Genomic DNA, 22757 nt, shown 5'->3' on the forward strand with positions numbered 1-22757 from the left:
CCTCCGATGGAGTAGGCGGCGGCGAGATCGATCGGAGGTTCTTGAAGCAGGTTTACGATAACGTCCATGGAAACATCCAGATCGATCCGGTAACGATTTCGATCCTTGAGCATCGTGATGATTTATCCTGCATGTTTCGATTTCTTCGCGGAAATTGAACCTCTAACTGTAAGTTTTGGGAGATTTGAAACCTGTTGAATCGATTAGGGGCCTAGGTTTTTGTTGGAATTTCTGTGAATTTCCTGGAAATTGTGGTTGAGTGACGTGGATTTCATGATATCTTCACTCGGATTTTTTTTTTTGATGATTTGAGTCTATGTTGTTTAGTTGATGGCTCTGTGAAGTTTTAGCGCATTTAGATCTCGATATCTGATCCGATTCTTCTAGATTTTGAATTTTGCTGCAATTTTAAGTTTGGTTTAGCTGCTGCAGGTGTGGTTATGGGAGATTTCATCAAGTTTTGTGATGTGATTTGTCTAATCTTTTTTATATCATCTGTGAAAATAGAAGTATTCCGTGATTTTAATTATGTTGAACTGATCATAGGTCTAGTTTTCTAATTTGTGGTGTATTTAGTTTCTGTGTGATTTTAGTGTTTGTGTTAGGTGATGCAAGGTGTAGTTCTGGTTTTGGAGGAATGTTGCGCTGTTATTGCGATTTATTTTATCTTTTTCTATTTTTCGTGAGATTTGAACTCCGTTGAACCAATTAGAGGTTAGTTTTGTGGAATTTCTGTGAATTTTGTGCAAATTGCATGTAGATCATTTTTATGGAATTGAAGTTTTTTGTGAGGTTTAGTTGCTGTTAAGTCGATACGAGGTCTGGTTCTCAGGAAGAAAGATGAAATTTGAGGTCCACTGACGTTGCCTGCATGTTGTTTTCAAGAATTAGTTGACAAGTTGAAATTATATGGTTTTTTATGACTACTATCTATGTAGATTTGAATGGGACTTTGGAGTTTTGGAGAGTTTGATGGTGATCATTGATGAGTTTCCGTCAGATTCCTATGGTTAGTTTGGAACTGAAGTTGAAAATTGTTAGGTGCATCTAATTTATTATGGAAATTAAGTATTCGTGTGTGATTGGATTGCTGTTGAGTTGTGGCATATTCTAGTTTGATTTGTGGAAACAAAGATAGAGTGACGTTGATTAGGTAATTGCCAAGTCTGTTTGTGTTTGAAAGTCTAGAATCTCTAGATTCTATTGAAGTTGTGCATATTCATAAAACCTGACATTTTCCTGTTTAATGCGTGTCTGATATTGCTTCTCGTTATTTACAGAATTCATGCAGTTTTGAATCTTAACGAAGTCCGTGTAGAAAGTTTAATAGAGTTCAACATCGTATAAGTGACATGGTATCTATCTACACTGATTTGCAAATGATTTGATGTCAGAATTCCATTCTATGGTGCATAGGCATTTTAGTTTGAATATGAACAAGAGTATTGCTCAATTACATTTTTGTGGTACTATATCTTTCTGCAGTTATGTACTACACGTTTATAAGGGCTTTTGTAAAAGATGTTGCCTTTTTCGGAATTGCAGGTGTCCTCTTGTTCCTTACATTTGGCTACTTTTTGTTGTACCGATGATGTCAATTTTTCCATCTTAGCCAATACCTCTTCATATACTCTTGTGATCTCTTAGATAATAGATAACTGTGTATGAGTAACCTTATTCGTCTACTATAACTTATCTGCATAACATGCTGTTGGACCAGTGTAGCATCACGTGCTTGTAAATATAACATGAAATTTTTACACATTGCTTTATTTAATAGTTTAACGTGACCGTGGAAATTTTTTTTGCTTTGAATAAAGTTCAGCAGATGCAATTAAGTATGATGTTTATATTGATCGTATTTTAATAGATTATATTGATCTTATTTGTCGTCTTTACTTTTTTAGTTTTCCATCATATTAATGTTTCGCCCTTTGTTTCTTTTTATTCTGATATTTTCAATTGTGGTCAATTTGAATGGTTAACTATTCATTGAATGATCACAGCTCAGCTTGAAGTTCATAGACACTGAACAATTTCAAAGGTAATCTAGCTTCATGGTGTTTGTTTATTTCACTCGGTTTAACAATTATGGAGTAACTTTTCACTATTTTAATTTATTTTGAAACAGGCTACGAGACTTGAAGCAATTAGGTAAACTTCATTTAATCTAACATTGGTTTATGTATATTATTTTTGATATTTCAACATGACTTGTAACAGGCTCGATGTAATCATATTAGAGGTCTTGTTTTATGTGAATAATTTTCCTATCAACCTCCTGCACCCACCATTTTCTTGGTATATATCAGCATAAAAATGAAGTATGTGCCTTATAGAAGTAGTTATCACTTATAAAGAAAGAAGAAACATAAGAGCCTGGTCAAAAAATTTAACTTTGACGATGGCTAAAAGACATTTATAGAAGGTTGTAGCCTTCTAGGTTGATCCCTTTCATTGTTATCGTGGATAAAAGTCCAGCTAGAGCCATTAATAACTCATATAAGGGCTTTGACGTCAATTTATAATAAGAGGATGTATGACTGTATGAAGGTGTATGTCGATATCACTCAAACCCAAGTCATCTTCATCACCGGATAGTGTTTTCCACTAAACTATGGTTTTTGAGGAGGGGGGGGGGGGTTGTTTTTTCAGTAGAAAATTTCTTGCAAGGCAGTGAACTAGAGGTTTGCCATATGCACTGGAAGGCTAATTGACATTCAGGAAAATCTGCCTTATTTGTGTAATAAGCCTTTGTACTTTGTACAATGTACATTAGCAGGTTAGCCCTTCAAGAGAGATGCGAGTTTACCATAGTATTAAGCTCAGGCCATCAAAAAATTCTAGAAGGAGGAACTCTCATCATTTTGCTAGGCTAAGGAAAAAATTCTACAAAGCTACAGTATGTTACATCCATTACATGTCATTGCATTCAGATTTGAGGCATAATGTAAGCAGAAAAGTCAAAACAAAATATGTTTTGCAAGTACTTATCCATCCATGGGGGGCTTTATAATGATTTTCTTTCTTGGTAAGCTTGTGCATTATATAACAGAGCATCAAATGAACATTTGATCATAGCCATTTGGAACTGGACAGCTTTGCGCCACCAATTTGAAAGTACCTAAGTAACATTCAGTACTAAGCAAAGATATTGCATATATCCAGGTCTTGCGTACATGGTCTATCCTGGAGCAGTACATACCCGTTTTGAACATTCATTAGGTGTCTACTGGCTTGCTGGACAGACTGTTCGTTCTCTTCAGGCCTATCAAGTATGCTAAGTTTTGTATTTCTTGCTAATATTAGTTTCACTTGCATAATCTTGTGAATTTCATATGTGTATCTTCCTTTCTGTAGGGCTCAGAGCTTGATATTGACCGTTTTGATGTACAGACGGTGAAACTTGCTGGTATAACATAACTTTTCCTGGTCACATTTATCTGGACTGGTGTATTGATTTGTTTGCTTTGCTTTGCTTGCAGGTCTATTGCATGATATAGGTCATGGACCTTTCAGTCACATGTTTGAGCATGAGTTTCTACCAAGGGTCGTTACTGGGCCAAAATGGTATTCTATTTACATTTCTATACGTTTCTCTTGAGCGCACTTTTTAAGTGGATAAAGAAATAACTTTTCAAGCTTTTAACATATTATGGAGAAGTGGTGAACTCTCCAATACAGTTGAGGGCAAATATGCTGTAAAAGTTTCAGAGTATTCTGAATAAAGCTATATTTGGTTGTCTGTTATTTATTTCTGTTAAGGCAGCAACAAGTTTTGTGTAATTTTTGTCAGTTCATTAACTATTTACTCAATCTAATCTCATCATGTTTAGCAAGATGGAGGTTGCTGCAGTATCTCTATATATCATTCACCAGATTTGATGTTGGAGTGAATTACCTCATGTTTCTATGTTTTTGTTTCAGGTCTCATGAGCAGATGTCAGTGCAGTTAGTTGATTACATTGTTGATGAGCACCATATTGACATTGATTCAGACAGCCTTAGAAAAGTAAAAGTAAGATATTATCTTTACTTAAAAAGCATGTATTGATCCGATTTATATTTGTGACATATTTTGATACCTTCATTTTATTATCATATCACAGTTAAGAAAACTAGAAATTGAAAGTTTTCATTATGTTTGAATGATTACTTCCCTAATTTATTTCTCAGAAAATTGATGACATGTTTACATGGTTTTTACTCATTCTATATGAAATCTATTTGCTCTTGTCTTGCTCTTGTACTTATATCATATTGTGTCAGAATCTAGTATCTATAATTAGTACAATGGATACGACATTGATTAAAACAATCTTTTTCCACAGGAGATGATCACAGCCAGTTATGTTCCGTCAGTACAAGTAAGTTGATTTTGCCCTTTGCTTCAGTTTCCACATATTACCGGAATTTTGTATGTACTACTCACCTAAACTATTCCTTTTAATAGAATTACTTATTTAGTTATTTTCTTTGTTATCCGTTTAACTGTAGATTTCTACACAGAGCAAAAAAGAGAAACGTTTTCTATATGACATTGTTGCCAATGGTCGCACTGGGATAGATGTTGACAAGTAAGGAACCTTATTGATAATAACTAATGGCTGTAGCAAGTGAGCTTTAATTCTTTGTTTTATTTTTTTAGGCATTCATGTTATTAGTTATTCCGTATAGGTTTGACTACATTAATCGTGATTGCCGAGCTTGTAATATTGGCTGCAATTTTCAATTTAGAAGGTATGTTACTCATTTTTTCTCGGATTCTTGACCAATTTTCTGGCAATATTAGATTTGGTGGCTTCTTTCAGCATGGAGTATTACTTGGTTGGCCGTCAACTGTCGAAGTAGTTGGATAACCAAAACTTTCTAAATATTGATTAGAAACGTTGGATTCATTCTGCTTATTAGGAAGAATAAAGAATCTCCATTTTATAATTATGTTCAATGGTCAGGCATCTGAGAGCTCTTCTGTACTTTTATTGTGCCTCATCTCTCAGGGAGAATTAAATAAAAATCTGTGCCTTTTAGGACAATTTTTCAAAACCGTCCTATTTGGACATTTATTCTAAAAAAAAGACCTATTTCAGTTTTATTTGCAAAACCCAACCTGGTTTCAGCCTCAGCGCTGAAACCAGGTCGGTTTTTATAAAAAAACCGCCGAAACTTCACGGGAGTTCAACTCCCGTGAAGTTTAGCATACTTAAAAAATCTATTAAACTTCACGGGAGTTGAACTCCCGTGAAATTTTGTAGGTGAACAAATTTCACGGGAGTTCAACTCCCGTGAAATTTGTTACAGTGCAAAAAACTCCCGTTCCCAATTCCATTCATCAGATTTTTCTTTTCATTTCCCCATTTCAACGAAAAGCATAGATATAACATCATAGCTAGCAGCAGCTGCAGCCAAGAGCCAAGAGATGACAAGAGCTCCTCCACCTCCTCCTCTACTGCTTCTACAGCTCCTCCTTCTCTTGAATCTGTCTTGTTCCTTCTTCACCTGCGATGCCAAGAGAGCTGGAGCAGACCATAGAGGAGGAATCATGAACGATGCCGCAACTTCTTAGTGTCGTTGATTTGGGCAATTTATTGGGGGTTTTGCCTCTTTGAACGTCGATAACCTCGGCCTCAGCGCCCCATTGACCGTCTCCCACGCCGCGTCGATGTCCCTCTTGTTTCTCCTCACCACCGCCCCGATGATAAGCGCGCGCCCGTCGGCTTGCATGAGCGTGCCGACACCCTCGGCGATGATGTTGACGCTGAGGTCGAAGAAGGGGCGGGCGATGGAGAGCTTTTGGTCGGCGGTCATGGCGGCGCCAGGGGCTTGCTTGCCGTCGCGGAGAGTGGTGTCGAGGATTCGGATGTAAAATGGGTCGGAGATGAAGTTAGGGGGAATAAGGAGGAGTCATACTGTCAGTAACTAGGAGCTCAACAAGGGGGAGAGAGAATGGAGAAGAACGGTGTGATGGGCAAGTGTGTTAATATCTCCATTCACGGGAGCGGGAGTTATTTTGTACTGTAACAAATTTCACGGGAGTTGAACTCCCGTGAAATTTGTTCACCTACAAAATTTCACGGGAGTTGAACTCCCGTGAAGTTTAACAGATTTTTTAAGTAGTCTGCTAAACTTCACGGGAGTTGAACTCCCGTGAAGTTTCGGCAGTTTTTTTATAAAAACCGACCTGGTTTCAGCGCTGAGGCTGAAACCAGGTCGGTTTTTGCAAATAAAACTGAAATATGTCTTTTTTTGAGAATAAATGTCCAAATAGGACGGTTTTGAAAAATTGTCCGTGCTTTTTATTGTACTTTTTGTTGTGCCTCATCTCTCAAGTTAACTGCCTTTCTCTTGTTGTATAAAAATCTGCTTCACTCCCTTGTAGCGAGCTTTTCCTGTCAAATGAAATACACCCATTAGAAAATCATCTTGTTCCTTCTGTCAGATTGCTTCTTGCTGAAAGCAAACCTCATCAAAATTAACATAAAGTCGTTACGCCTCGTTTGGTACGTGGGAATGAAGTCAAGTGAAAATGGAATGGAAGAATGAATGGAATGGAATGTATGTGAGAATGGAATGGTCATTCTCATTCTCTTATTTGGGTGCGTTTGTAGAATAAAGCTAGAATGAAAATCTAATTCTCATTCCCATGTTTGGTATCACTAGTTCACAAGTGAGAATGGAATCTCATTTTCTAATAATGCCCTTATAACAACATAGATTTTTAATAAGATAAAAATAAACATTAATGATAATAACTAAAAAAATTTATTTATGCATATGTTATATTAATCTAGGTATGTGTTATACTAAAGCGCATGTTATCGATCAGGTGTATGTTTTGTTTATATTTTTTTAAACAATTCTCACTATTTCTGCATATGTTATATTAATCTAGGTATATGTTATAATAATGCCCTTATACCTCTATATATAGTCTAGACATGGCATATGTTATATTAATCTAGGTATATGTTATAATAATGCCCTTATACCTCTATATATAGTCTAGACATGATATGGTTTTGATAATTTTAATATTATAATAATGCCCTTATACCTCTATATATAGTCTAGACATGATATGGTTTTGATAATTTTAATATTTTGACCAATTTCTCGGCGAGAGTTTCCTCTTTTCATTAATAATATGGGTCAAATATTTTTCAATAAAAAGTTAGATTTATTGTTGTGCGTGAACCACAATCAAACATGTACGCAATGGGTACATATAGTTCTATATGGTGGGAAAACAATAGCAAAAGTTCAAAAAGAATATAATATGCTGGTGAAAATAACAGACTTTAAACATTGGTGAATAAACAAAAAAAATTGATTGACCAAAAAAGATATTGACATGAAAGAATTTCAATCGGCAAATAATATATAGTTTCAGTTGTATCTGTTTTTATATTAAATTGTGTTGCTCCTATGTTGAGCAATTGTGATATAATAGGCTAATGAAATATGTACCGTTAGTTTTAATATGCTACTGAAATATGTACCACTAGTTTTAATCCCTACCCCACAAAAAATTCCTATTGTTCGAATATAATTAGTAGCTGAGAGAAAATGAGAATACGTAGTCAAAAACCATGATTTTTAAATTGATTCTTATTATTAATAGGGTTATAATTGAAAAAAAACTAACTAATTTGATTCTCCCCTTGAATGGGAATGATCATTCTCTATCTTCTCACTTGGAATGCCCATTCTCACAAAAAGTGGGAATGGTCTTTCCAACATCTAAAAACAAGTTTTGTTTAGTATGAGGGAATGAGAAGTGAGAATGATATTCCATTCCACCCCATTCCCGCGTACCAAACGGGGCCTTAGAGTTCGCATGGAACTCGAGCAGTTGTAAGGGGAACACTTGAGATAGATCCTAGTAATTCTACCTACTGGTCCTAGTGAGGAATGGTCTTCTCATTTCCCTTAAAATGTTTAATAACTGTAGCAAAGTCATCACAGCGAGTGATGAAGGCAGAAGTGTAAGGTCTATGGCAGTATGTTCAAATTAAATATCTCTGGTACGAGTCTTATGGTCCTTAGTTTTGTTAGTGATTATATCATGTTTGAAGACATATTTGAATGATTTGATCATGATTTGCAGGCATTGGAGAGGTTTTTTGCTTTACTTCACCAATTTTCTTATTTGCATCACTCTTTTTTATGCATTTAGAATACTATAGTGGAATGTAGTAAAGGCACATGCTTGAATTATGCCTGCCAGAGATGAAACTAAACGTTCGGATGACATTTCAATGAAGTAGTACAATGGTTTAGGAGCTTGGACTCATTTTATGGTTGGGAAATGGAAAGAGTCGAAAATGGGAAGAGAGTTGGAATCTTAGAATAAAATTGTAATTGCTGATAGCTGCATCGAGTTCAGGAAAATATTCATCTTAACTTCTCTCTTGCAAACTGTGTGTTACTTGAGATACTTGTCCATTCTTTATTGAATGGGAAGAGTAAAATAAATGCATCGAATCAGACTTTCTATCCATTGATGATGATGGCTGATAGCTACGTACTGTTCATGATGATATTCATTTCAGTCTCTTTTCTCTTGCAAACTATGCATTGCTTGAGATGCTTTTCCATTCTTTATGTCAAGTGACTCCCTCTACATTTTCTTGTTGCAGGCTGTTGGATAGCATGCGTGTTATGGATGATGAAATATGCTATCCTGCAAAAGAATGTTAGTATTTTGTGAAATGACATTTATCATATTTATTCTGTCTTGCTTATTATACTTGATATTGGATCAGATCTTACTATCCACAAATTATTTGCCACACGTGCTGATCTTCATCGAACAGTTTATACTCATGCAAAAGTAAAGGTACTAATATAGCCTTCTAACTGTGTTTATACTCATGCATAAGATTGATGTATGACTTTTAAAAGTTTACTGTTCAGATAATATTTTTTCTCCTTTCTGACGTATACTAGAATAATTTTCCTCCGTGTTGAGTATACTTGTCTGTGATGTAATGAATCAATTATTGCTACTTTCTATTGCTATTTTGTGATCTGCTTCTGAGTGCTTCATGTCTTCAGGCCATAGAGCTTATGCTCGTAGACGCACTTGTGAAAGCAAATAATTATCTCTCCATAGCTTCCCATATTTCAGACCCAGCACAGTACTGGAAGGTTCTCTGATTGTTTATGCTTTATTATGGTTGTTTGAATTTTTTATTTATCTGTTATACTTGCAGCATATGCTTAAATCTCCTCTTTGATTTGCTCCTTGCAGTTAGATGATACAATCATGAAAGCCATTGAAACAGCTCCAGATGAAGAACTGAAAGAATCTAGAGATATACTCCGACGAATTCGTAGGAGAGAATTATATCAGGTAATCTTCCCATCTCTTCTTTCTTAAATCCTGGTGTCGCAACCTGCTTGAAGAAATGACATCTAAAACAATTATTCTTTACTGATGGATTTTTTTAGTGCATTTTTCTGCTGTATTGAGCAAAGCTAGTATATATTTTGTTTCATTTCAAAAATGACCAACTTCCTCTATTGCTGCAGGATCAGTCCCTGATCTTAATTTATCTAAATGATTTTATATTTTCTGATACATCTCTTTCAAATACTGATGATGAATGCGTTATTCTAGTTACATGTGAAGAAATGTATAGCTTATACTTTTGTTCTGTGTTAGTTCTGTAATGAGTTTGCTGTTCCAAGGGACAAAGTAGAGCACTTCAACAGCATAACTGCACGGGACATCATTTGCTGCCAGGTTCCAAGTCATCTAGCTCTAATTATCTTCGCTGGTTAATTGCTAACAAATTAACATATCTTAAAATCATGTAGTTGTTCATTCAGTGTAAGTTCTCTGTCTTAAACAGAAATCTAGTGGAGTAACACTAAAGGAAGAAGATATTGCTGTTAGCAACGTCCGAATAGATCTGAGTTGTGGAAAAGATAACCCTCTCGACAGGTGTATCATCAAACAGATGTTTTATCATTATTTAATAGTTTTTTTCTAGCGTATTCTTGAAAATACTAACATCTTCTTTTGCCTTTCTATGCATGTGCTTCTCCAGGATCAATTTTTTCCAGGTGAAAATTTCAGTATCTTCGAAAGATATCATGTTGAGTATGTGTTTTCCTGGGGTTTCTTTATCAAATGCTCTTTTAAGAATAGAAAACTTTCCATGGAAGATGCTTTTCAAGTATATTTACGGACTAAGCTATATAAATACAAAAGCACCTTTGCCAGTTGGCCCCATTGATGTGTATTTTGCTTTTCAGTAAATTACATGTGCACTCTTTTCTCTGGTGCATCTGAGGATTATGTGAATGAGACACATTCCTTATGTTAAATGACCACGCGGATCATCTGCAACATAAAATGTTCTAGTACCATGTTATATTGGAAAAGTTACTTGATTCCAGAGATGGATAGTCATGTTTTAATCATTAAATTAAAAAACAGATAGGATAACAATAATATAGTCTTTCCAATGTGGGATTCAACAAATTAATCTAATCTCTAATATGTATATATATACAATGCAGTAGATAATTTACATGAGGAGTACTTTTTTATGTAGCTTCCACTGGTTGGTTAGTTGCTAGATAGCTTTGATTGTGCTTGTTGCATTACTGGACACTAGATAATTATTGGCTTGATCAATCTCCATAGTCAGTGCTTTCTCCTCTTAAGTTTCTCTTTAAGTAAATTTATCACAAATAGTAATGTATTTTTTTTCTCAAAAAAATCTTATCAGGATTACTCGAGCGAGAGAAAATTTCCCATCTCAGATGACCGTGTCAGTCATCTATTGCCTTCATGCTATCAGGACAGGATTGTGAGAGTTTACGCCAAGAAACCAGAGCTGGTGTGTAAATATTACACAAAACCCCTTCCTTTTTCCCCCTTCTTCCGTAAAACCTGATGTTTATAAACTATTGTAGGCGGACGCAATATCGGATGCATTTGAGAATTTGCAGGTGAAGATGTACGGAGGCACACTTCATGCCACGCCCGAGAAGAAGAAACAACGCAGGAAGTAACATGTTTTCAGTAGTCTTCTTTACAATTACCCATATTTCCATGATATAGTATACAGAATACACTATATCTTCTTTATGTTTTGTATATTAAAGGAACTACTTCTTAACATGCAATGATCGTATACATAGGTGGATATAACAGTGTATAGGCATACAGTTGAATTTTGTATAGCTGGAAATATCTGGCTATTTTATATATGTTTTGACCTGCTGTTAATGGGCTTCTGCTAAAGAAATGAAGTCATGCTGCTGTTGCTGAGGCCTGTTTGTTGACAGCCCAATTATATGGCGGCATTTATGTGGGCTACACCACCCGTATAATAATGTTTCTAAGCCTTGAGGAAATGTAGACATTTAACTTTTGTTGAAAAAGGCAAAGCAGGGGTTGAACTAGTACTATTCTTATCAGAACTATCCGCATACGAGCGGTCCAATATAAAGGCTAAATTACCAATTTGCCCTCCTCATTAATGGATCAGAATCATTCTCTGTATGCGGAGTATGCGGGTGGTTCTGATAAGATATGTAGTTGGGATGAATGGTGAAACCGTTTAATTTTTATTTTTTTTATTTTTTTGTTATTTTAAGGGGGGGAATTTCCCTGTAGAGGATCAAATCATATAGAGAGAGAAGTTCTAATAAGGTTCATTGCTAACTTTAAAACACTGCAAACAGTATAAAAGTCAACACAAGCATCATTTTGAAACAAGTGTCGAAACTTTTAAATTGCTCCTTTTTCTATCCTCATTTATCTGTCGTCATCCCTGATCTCAAGTATCACTTCCGAAATTAAAACGATCTTGATGCAAAAGGAATAATAATAATATTGAGGAAAAACAAAGATCTGAGAAGGAAAATAGAATTTTAAAAGGGCATATTCATAGGCACGAAACACATATGATCAGAACCATTCTTTATTGATTCTCAAAGACGATTGTATTTACAGTTTTCGCCCCTTTTAATGAAGTTCTTTTTGTTGCCATATGAATGGAGAACAATCTATGAGTTTCAAAGTTTGTATTCATCTCTAGCTTAATTGGCAATGCCTTGTGCGTTGTGTCTTTCTTTGCAGTTTCCCCATTCTTTTGCATGTTTTAAACTTGGATACTAACTTGTATCATTGCCTACTTTGTGTTCCAAAAGTGGTTTTGTTTTTGTTTTTGTTTTTTATATAATTTTGTTTTTGTATTATTATAACTCTTCAAATGAGCTACATTTCAACTTTAGCCCTCTAATATTCATGTCTTCTATTTAAATATCAACTTAATCATAATCTTTATAAATTTAAATAGATAATTACAATTTATAAATATGTGTAATAAGAAAAAGTTGAAGCCATTCAAATTCATTTTGAGGAACAAATATAGAAAACCTTCTCCTTCTAAGAAACGAAGTATAAATTTCACATAAATATCAGAAACTATATTTTTATCATAAACTATTTTTATCAAAAAAAGATGTTAGTGTAAGTTGAGTAGAATTTCTATCACAACATTGAGCTGAGCAATGTAGGGACAATGAAATACTGAGGCTATTCCCCTACTTGCATCTTACAAATCATAACGCTTCATATGGTGCGGGGGCATTCTTACAGCGTTCCTACCTGTGTAAGTCGGAAAATAAGTGTACTATAATATTCTCTTATTTACTTTACTAAAATTATTTTCTCATCCTCTTTTGTTTCTTAATTATAATGAATTAATGTAGATTTTTTAAATAAATATGAGTAACTCCATTAAGATTATTTTTTATGACATGCAATATTTTTATATAGAATAAAAATAACATTTTTAAATAAATATATAATATTATTGAATAAAATCCCTATTTAGAAAGGCAATTGATAGATTAAAAAGAAGAACAAATTTTCATTTTCGACCATTTCTGAAATTTATTTAGTATTTTCGACATACTTTACACTTATTTATATTTTGACTTAGTTTCAGCCATCTTTCAGAAAACGGGTCGAAATTAATAAATAAGCACAAAAAACTTCATAGCTTGAGAATCATGAGATTGGAACTCAAGACCACTTGAATATTTGAAATTTATCTTTCTTGGGGCTAACCACTTGGCCAACTATTGTAATCACGCTAAATTTGAACTTGTATTGATTCCCTAAACATTCACAGGAGTCACAATCCCGTGAAGTTTAGCCTAGTTCTAAATTACATGGGATCGAGAATCCCGTGTAGTTTAACTTTCTACTAAACCACCAGATTCTCAATCCCATGAATCTTTTTGCGCTTATTTATCAATTTCGATCTAGTTTCTACCCGGTGCTTGAAACTATGTCAAAAATGATAAAAGTGCAAAGTATGTCATATTTGATAATTAATTTTTAAAAATGGTGGAAAATGAAAATTGGCTCTAAAAAGAAAGGAAAAAAGTTATAAGAAAGGAAAACTTCATATCATGACCTTTCTCTCAAATCCCACCACCACCTCACTCCCCAAAATATAACACATCCTCGATTCAAAAAACAAAACAAAAACAAAAGCCAGAAAAAGCTCAATATAACTCCCAAGTAGAATCTCTACTCAAGCAATAACCCAGCTCAGAGAGAGAGAGAGAGGATGAAGGAAGAAGGAGCAGGAGATGGGTTCTTGAGAGCAGACCAAATCGACCTCAAGAACCTCGACGACCAGCTCGAGAGGCACTTAGCTCGAGCCCCAACTCTCGAGAAGAAGAAGGAGAGCGAGCTCGAAGAAGAGGGAGGAGCGAGCTTTATTGGGAGCAGGCAGCGAGAGGAGTGGGAGATTGATCCAACGAAGCTGGTGATCAAATCTGTGATCGCCAGAGGGACTTTTGGGACCGTTCATCGTGGGGTTTATGATGGCCAAGATGTTGCAGGTGCGCGACAAAAATAAAATAAAATAATAAAAAGTGAAAAGTAAAAAAATGTTGGATTTTGATTGGGGTTTTGGAATGCCCATTAATGGTTTTGTAATACCCATGTTTTGTTTCTTTTTTATCATATTTTGGGATTTTTGGTTAGAGCAAGAAATTTCATTGCATTTTGGGGATTAGTCTGTCAAATTTATCTCGTTATACCCATTTAGTTCTACTCCAATGCTTGCACGTGCTTTGATTTTTTATTTTTATTTTTTGAATTTTCTGATGTTTATAGTGTCAATTATCTGTTCGTTATCGCAAATTAATTCCTCTCTAGTTTAGATCACAGTCATGAAGTGAACAGCTACTTCTAAAATCATGGAAAACTTAAATTTTTACTGCTGTTACTTTAGTTTGGCTCCAAACTGTTAGATTTAAACTGGAGGAAGTAATTTGGTAGGACTAATAAGTTTTGAAGGATTTATTTTATCATACTCCCTTTAAAAGCACGAGTTTGGAAAATCTTTTTTAGACAAATATACCCCTTTATAGTTTGAACTACCTTATCTATAATCAAATTCTAATTTTTAATGGTCAATATTACCCTTCACTATTTTGAATATTTTATTTATATCTTAATCTATCCTAATCATAATCATATCTTATCCTAATCCTATGTAAACCATGTTTAGCTTAACAATTTAAAAAAACTAATATTAATAAAATATATAAAACATAAAAATGATATTAGTTTGTTAAGATAAAGAAATTACAAGTAGATAACATATTATAATACATGAAGTATTGCAAAATAACCATAAAAAGTTTTAAAATTGCAAAAAAGACCCTGAAAAGTTCAAAATTATAAAAATCATCCCAATGTCTCAAAACTTAAAATAAAAAACATGAAATTAAAAAATTAATATCAGTTTGCAAAGAATTTAAAATTTACAGTTAACACCTCAATGTCTCAAAAATTATAAAAACACCCACAAAAGTTTAAATTACAGACAAGCACATTAAAATTCTAAAATTTTAAAACTTACAAACAACACAGATGAATTCAAGAGATTACCATGATACACCTAAAATTTTTGACATTTAAATTTAAATTTTTTAATTAACACCCTCAATATCTCAAAAATTATAGAAACACCTTCAAAAGTTCAAATTATAAAAAGCCACCCTAAAATTCTAAAATTTGTAAATAAAATAAGATGAATTCAAGATATTACCCTTAGACACCTAAAAAATTAAAATTTGCTAAAATTAACCTCAAAATATTTAAAAAACTCCTTCAAAATTTAAAAATCGTAAAAAAAACTCTAAATTTTCAAAATTTTTAACTAGCACACATCAAATTCGTCGATTGGTAGACCGCTGAAATTTAATATTTTTCAAAATTAATCTATAGTTTTAATAATTACAAAAGACACCCTCAATATATATATATATATATATATATATTAAAATTTCTAATTTAGGGATTTACTATCCATTTTCAGCATCTAAGAATAGTCTAAGTTGATACTGGTAAACAAAAACAATAAGAATTGATTAAAAACATCCGGTTAATGGATAAAATTTTTAAAAATATTATAGATTAAAAATTATCGGCACTATATAAATTAAAGTAATTTCATATAATTTTAGTAATAAGTTGGGGTAGCCAAAATACATTCGTAACATTAATTGATAGATGTTTAAATCCATAGAAATGATAAAACACTATAATATTATACCTTAGCATTAATTGATTTTAATTTAGAAACTTTAATCTTTGACGTTAATAATATTTATAGGGTAAAAGAATACAAGGAATTACATATGGAGAAACTATTAGAATATTTAGAGATAACTTTAAAAGAATTGAGTTATTTCCATTGCAAATGGGAAAGTGATGGAAATAAATCTAAAATTCAGAAAACGTCAATGAATCACTTGAATTGGCATTAACATAAGACATATCTATTAATGAAGCACTGAATGAGTTACATTAAAAAATAATTTAATAACTTTATCCTAATCAAAGAAAAAATCTCCATGGAAGACATAAGAAAAATTAGTAAGTATTCATAAATTCCATACTGTGTTCTTCAAATTAAATATTAATATTATAATCTAAGAGAAATTGGTAATGAATAATGCAGGTATTTAGTTTAGATCTTTATGGAAAATGACAGGGATAGAGCAAAGGTAATATTATTGAAATAACAGAAATTCTTATTGGATGCACATCAGAAGAATTCATTTTAGAGGAAAATAAAGAGATAGCTTCTAATTTATTTAAGTAATAAATTAGGAACACAAAGAATTTTATATATATGAAATTAATATTTATTCTCATTGAAATAGAAAAAAAATCAAAGTCTATATTTTGAGCAGTTTGTGTTGAACATCATAAGTACATTTGACTTCTTTGTAAAGTTAAATGAGATGATAAAAAATTAACGAGCCCAGGAAAGATAATAGCATAAAAAATACAAAATTAGCCTGATGTCACAATTGATGTAGATGATGAAGACAATACTCTAGAATTACCCGAGAAATGATAAATGATAAACCTAAAGAAGGATTGATCTTAACTCAATAAAAAATAAAATAGAAGAAATAAAAAACAATATTTTCTGAATATTTTATAGAATAGTTTAATTATTTTGAGTGAAATTAGGAATCTTTAGAAGGGAGTTTCATAAAAAAAATTTAGTACTTTTATATTCTTATTTGGATGTTTTTATCATATAAAAATATACTAGAGTTAGCATTAATCTTTAATTTATATTTTTTTATGAAGTCTATCAATGATTAGAAATAAACTTCATATTCTCTTTTGCATCGTTTTAACATACTTTAAATCAATCATTTTGCCATATTGGTTTTAAATATTCACCTTCTTTGTATAACACTATTTTAATATTTTTCACTTTGCAATGCTATACTTTCTCAAATAAAGCTTAGTTTCCTATCGGTCAAAAATAATATGAAAATTTAAATTATTTTTAAATTATATTTGTTTTTTTTCAATTCAAATATCAACATGAAAATTTAAATTGGGTGTATCCCATTTAAACAAACATAAAAAAATAATTGGGATGTAAGAGTTTAAAGAAAAAAATAAGCACAAACTGCCAAAAATACTTAATCATGGTATTAAATCACGTGCATTGCACGTGTGTAAAAACTAGTAATATTAAAGTTCTAGGGAGACTTTTTCCCCCTCCAAATTAGATGACAGTTGAGGGATTAACATCTCAAATTTTATGACAGTTATCGTATCTATATGTTTGTTTTTTCGGTACTTACTTGGGTTGTCTTTGACTTTGAATCTAGAAATATAGAAAATTATAACATAATAAGAGGAAGGGAATTACCTTTTTCTTATTAAAATTTTCAGATTTTGACAGCTATTTGCTCGGTTATAATTTTAGCACCCATATATTAACTTCCCTTTTTCTCAATCTAGCTTATAGAATTAAGAACTAGAAATACATTCAACTGTTAACCACAGAAGAAATGCAAAGTTAGTAGTAGAAATCTAAAAACAGTTGGTAGTCTTTTGCTAATCTGCTTATTGTCTCCAATTCCAGTTTCTTCTTGTCTTATCTAATTCATCAAGAAAGTAAGGCTTCATTTAATCCATAAAGTTTTGGAAACATGATACATATTATCTTTTAAGCTTTAAACTTGTCCATGCCTATGAAACTTTGAACCCTGCTCCTTTGTTCATACTGTTTTAGCCATAAGGATGCTCATGACCTTTTCACAAGTTTGGGACTGATATGTTTTCTTTTTACACTTTCATGTGATATCAACTTACCAAGTGTGATTCTAATGCTAATCTTGTGATATGAGTGTGATAGGTAAAAAGCTATAACTAATAAATTGCAAAATGAGCAATGTTGACCCTGTGGCTTAGAAAATAAAGTAACCAGTTATTGATGTATGAAACCAATATATTAGATGTATAAAATTGCAACATATAAATGCAGCTACATTCTCCTTGTTAGGTGGTAAATCATCAGATTGTTGTTTCCTTGTTTTATCTCTTTCGTAACATTTTTTTGGCTCTTCAAACCAATTTATACACATCCTCAAACAATTCTTTATGTAATTTCCCTTCCCTTTTTTTCTTCCTGTCTCCATATCTAATTTCTCATTGTCCTGTCCAGATCATCAAGAAAGTAGAGAGAAAAAGCAGGGTTTAGAGAGAGCATAAGAGTTTTACTTCATTAATTGCATAAAGTTTTGGGAACATGACCTGGAAATTACCTTTTAAGTTTATATTCATCATGCCTATGAAACTTGGAATCATGCTCCTTGGTTCATATTGGCTATGGATGCTCGTCACTTTCACAAGTTGGGACTGATGTGTTTTCTTTCTGCACTTTCATGTGATACAAACTGACCATGTAGGATTTTTATGTTAATCCTGTGATATATCGAGGGTGATAGGTAAAAAGCAGCCATATAACAAGTAGAATGCACAAGCTAGTTTAATTGGGCAAACAAGGACGTGCTTTTGACGAAGATGAGAAAAGAACAATTTTGATCCTTTGGCCTAGAAAGTACAGCGGGAAGATACTGATGTATAAAATAAAATATAAATCTATAATTTTGCAATATAAATTAATATTTCCATTATCGGGAGCTTGTTTCCTTAATTTAAATACCATATTATTTTCATATGGACAAGTGCAAAATACACAACAATGAACAATAGTGCTGTTCCTAACTGGCTAAGAATGGGTTTTTTCTGTAATTTAATTAAATAATTTTGAAATAGCTTTTTTTAATTACTTTCTGTTTCCGTTTCCAGTGAAATTGCTTGACTGGGGGGAAGAAGGCAGCAGAACAGAAGCTGAAATTGCTTATCTTCGGATGGCCTTTTCTCAGGAGGTTTCAGTTTGGTATAAGCTTGACCATCCCAATGTAACTAAGGTATGACTTTTACTACTTTTCTCTTTTACAATTTTTATAACAACATTGTTGAAATACAACACATTAAAGCTAATGTCGTGAAATTTCTTTATTAAGCCATGATGCACTTATTTCCTGTGCTTGTAGCGTTTATGTTCTGATGTCTACTGGCAGTAGTAGTGGATACCACATTCTAATAACTGGATGTCTCATACATTATGTCTTTGATACGTATCATTTAAAATTTCACCACGTCAAAGTGATAGGTTAAGCTCATTTTCAATTATGGGCTGAAGGGAAGTGGCAATATCATTCAGAAATTTGGTTTATTGGAAGGATCAGTAATAACATTTGATAACAGAAGCAATTGATATTGAAACTTTTTGAAATGAGTTGATTAACAAGGCTAATAATACAGTACATTATGGCAGCACTTAGGATAAGACATTCTTGTCATATATCCAGTCATTAATTCCCTATCTAATTACCAGCAACCACTTGTTTTTAGTGGTTTAGATTTAACAATTGGAGAAACAGCATATTCATAACAGTTTCTTCCAGCGACAGATTGTGTGGATACAATCATGCAATTGCGTAAAGCAATTCTTGTGTTTAATGTGCATGTAATTGAGGCAAAAGCATGGGATCAACCCTTTTGTTTACTAACCAGGATATTTCACATGCCATGAAATGCTAACATGTTTGTTCATGTGTTTGTGTGTTTATCACTATATATGAGAGTATCCCCTTATCATATACACTTTTATACACACAAATGCACATACATGCATACATACATACATAATTTATAATCATCATGTTAGAATCTCAAGGTACAGAATTTGGACAAGAAAGTATTTACCCTTGTTAAAGTGCATTAGATGTTTCCTTTTCCACTTCTATACTAACATCCATTCAAATTTGTTTTTCAGTTTGTAGGAGCTACGATGGGCTCAAGAGATTTAAGTATACAAACAGAAAATGGTCAACTTAGCATGCCAAGTAATTTATGTTGTGTGGTTGTTGAATATCTTCCAGGGGGCACATTGAAGTCATATCTTATAAAAAACCGGAGAAGAAAACTAGCCTTCAAAGTTGTTATCCAATTAGCACTTGATCTTGCTAGAGGGTGAGCAACGGCCTTCTGTCCCTTTGCAGTTTAGAAATTCATTGCAGATCCATATTACTACTGAACATTTGCAAATACTTTTGTTTTGTGTTGTAGGTTGAGCTATCTTCACTCAAAAAAAATTGTGCATAGAGATGTGAAAACTGAGAATATGCTTTTGGATAAGGCAAGAACCATTAAAATTGCTGACTTTGGTGTTGCTCGTATTGAGGCTCAAAACCCAAATGATATGACGGGTGAGACTGGAACTCTTGGCTACATGGCTCCTGAGGTATAATCCTCTTATTGAAAAGTTCCCCAGAATGTGTAATTCATTTGCTTACTATTATCCATAGCTCATTATCCACAAATAACTTGGGGTTATTTCCGCTTCACAAATTTATCCTCTTTGATGGGAGTATGGCGTTCTCAAAATAAAATCAGTTTAGCCTTCTTGGTTTTCCCCTGTTACAAAAATTTCTACATGTTTCTTTAACAAGTTGATCATGCGTCCCCTTTCCTCATATGTCAATAGGAGAAGCATATGCTATTGGAAATCTTAACAAATTTTCTTTGCTGACAAAAGATGTAACTCCTCTGAAATATTTCCTTATTAGATTCTTGTGGTATCAATGATATAAGTATTATATTATCTATCAAGGCTTCATTTATTAAACTAAGAGCTTAAACCTCTCCTTGCAGGACTAATGTTCTTTCTTTGTGAACTTTCAGCTGCTAACTTGCTACAAGTTCATTCTGATATCACATCCCAAGATTCTCAACCCTTTTTTTCTGTGCTTGTTTAATAGTGAAGTAGTAAAGCAAGAGTATTCTATGGTTAGCAGATCAATAAAGAACAGTATTATCTAAATATCCAATTTAACTGAAAGCATGCAATAATTTTCACAGTATTTGCATTTATTATTCATGTAGTTAGATATTTACCCTTCCAAAAACTAATTACAGGTCCTCAATGGAAACCCTTACAACAGAAAATGTGATGTTTACAGTTTTGGTATCTGCTTGTGGGAGATATACTGCTGTGATATGCCATATCCTGACCTTAGCTTCTCAGAGATAACTTCTGCAGTTGTTCGGCAGGTATATACTGTTATTTCACATTGATACTTTATTTATTTTTTCAGCATATTTAGCAGAACATGATAGGGTAGGAGAAATTTGAAATTGCAACAAAATGACATTATTTGGCATGCAACAAGAAGCAATCAAAAGGACTGTTAACAAAATTCTCAAAGCCTCCTTTATTACATTAAAATTCTGATTTAGTGACAATTGAGTTTTATAATTTTTATACTTGTCCCTATGGTTATAACTTCCTCGCTGATACTTTTTTTTCTTTTAGAAGTCCAGTTTAAAAGTTATAATTCTATACTCCACCAAGAAGGGAAGCTGAAAAAAGAATGTAAGAAATGTTTATGCAAAGGTTACTTTAAGATACATTTTCGAAGACAAGTACATTCATAGCTTGAAGTCAAACTCATCATCGTTCACATTGGGCATGCTTAAAATTCCAAATAATTGTTAAAACATCTACAACCCTCTTCTTCACTGAACTCTTTCTTTCTTTGAAAGTGGTATAATACAAATTTGTGTGCACATGCAGACTCTGATCCAAATTAATTGGCTAGAATTTATCTAGTTGGTTCGTTTTTCAATATTAGTCCCTTAAATGTTGAATCTTTCATATTTTGAAAGTAGTCCCTCAAATCACCGAAATTGCTATTAGGCCTTCCAATTCTTAAGTTATTCGGAATGAATCCCTCAAGTTATTGAAATTTTTAGTAGCTGCCGCCCCCCCCCAGACCCTACCGCGGCCCCCCCCGTCGCCCGCACGCAAAAAAAAATCCTAAGCTATTCTGAAATTAGTCCCTTAAGTCGTTGAAGTTGCTACTAGTTCCCCTAATTCCAAAGTTACTCTGAAATTAGCCCATTCAATCAAGAGTAGAAGTAGTGATTAACGGGTTATGATTCTAAGGAACCTAATAGCAATTTGAATGATTAATTTCAAAATATGAAAGCTTTAAGGGACTAATTTCAAAACATGAAAGGTTTTGGGGTCTAACATTCAGAAAAGCCCTTTTTTGTTTCCTAATAATCCACAAAGTATCTAAAAATTTGCAGAACTTGAGGCCTGAAATACCGCGATGTTGTCCAAGCTCCCTTGCAAATGTGATGAGAAGATGTTGGGATGCCAACCCCGACAGAAGACCGGAGATGGATGAGGTGGTGGCAATGTTGGAGGCCATCGACACTTCAAAGGGCGGCGGTATGATCCCCATTGATCATCAACAAGGGTGCCTTCCTTGCTTTATAAGATATAGAGGGCCTTGATGAGGAGCATGTTATTACAATGTTGTATAGATTTCCTTCTTGTAGTGTAATTAGTGTTTAGTTGCTTTTGTTAAGAAGATGTTAAATCATCTTTTTTTTAAAATTTAATTTTATCTTGTACATGAATAATTTGAACTTTTTGTTTCATCAAATTGTGGCGGATGTTAGAAAGCTTTGATTCTAATATGATCTACATACAGTTTAGGGATATGCATAAACATGGCCTCTTGACCAAGTAATATGAATTACTGCTGCAGACTGATGTCAATATTACTTTTTTGGGGTTATTTAGTATTAGTCCCTCAAATCTTTGATAATTTCATATTAGTCTCTCAAATCTTAGAAATTGCGCACAAGTCCTTTGAATCCTTAGGGCTTTTGAATTTGGTCTCTCAATGGCGAAGATCCTCTAAATTTGTGTTCCTCCCGAAAACTCCTCTTGTTTGAAAAAAGTTGGTTGAGGGATATTTTGGTCATTGAGGAACCACATTCCAAGACCCTACCAATCATCAGCACA

General features: G+C 33.2%; 2 protein-coding genes across 2 annotated transcripts in view; both read left to right on the forward strand.

Moving 5' to 3' along the window:
• Positions 1-11287, forward strand: part of LOC109839446 (deoxynucleoside triphosphate triphosphohydrolase SAMHD1 homolog) — a 13861-nt gene extending 2574 nt beyond the window's left edge. The window contains exons 2-20 of the mRNA XM_020407871.1: positions 1-89; positions 2007-2044; positions 2132-2154; positions 3169-3275; positions 3361-3412; positions 3486-3570; positions 3928-4018; positions 4332-4367; positions 4498-4577; positions 4678-4740; positions 8640-8695; positions 8766-8839; positions 9058-9150; positions 9254-9355; positions 9668-9748; positions 9858-9949; positions 10056-10071; positions 10743-10853; positions 10930-11287. Of these exons, the coding sequence (XP_020263460.1) occupies positions 1-89; positions 2007-2044; positions 2132-2154; positions 3169-3275; positions 3361-3412; positions 3486-3570; positions 3928-4018; positions 4332-4367; positions 4498-4577; positions 4678-4740; positions 8640-8695; positions 8766-8839; positions 9058-9150; positions 9254-9355; positions 9668-9748; positions 9858-9949; positions 10056-10071; positions 10743-10853; positions 10930-11028 (1388 nt within the window). The 3' untranslated portion in view covers positions 11029-11287. The remainder of the gene's footprint in view (positions 90-2006; positions 2045-2131; positions 2155-3168; positions 3276-3360; positions 3413-3485; positions 3571-3927; positions 4019-4331; positions 4368-4497; positions 4578-4677; positions 4741-8639; positions 8696-8765; positions 8840-9057; positions 9151-9253; positions 9356-9667; positions 9749-9857; positions 9950-10055; positions 10072-10742; positions 10854-10929) is intronic.
• On the forward strand, positions 13473-22456 carry LOC109829001 (serine/threonine-protein kinase HT1-like). The gene is made up of 6 exons (XM_020396038.1): positions 13473-13881; positions 18680-18801; positions 19713-19909; positions 20006-20180; positions 20855-20989; positions 22031-22456. The coding sequence occupies exons 1-6, from the start codon at positions 13605-13607 to the stop codon at positions 22238-22240; spliced, it is 1116 nt and encodes a 371-aa protein (XP_020251627.1). The 5' UTR covers positions 13473-13604; the 3' UTR covers positions 22241-22456.

Source organism: Asparagus officinalis, chromosome 1 (genome assembly GCF_001876935.1).
Source record: "Asparagus officinalis chromosome 1, Aspof.V1, whole genome shotgun sequence".
Classification (NCBI taxonomy): domain Eukaryota; kingdom Viridiplantae; phylum Streptophyta; class Magnoliopsida; order Asparagales; family Asparagaceae; genus Asparagus; species Asparagus officinalis.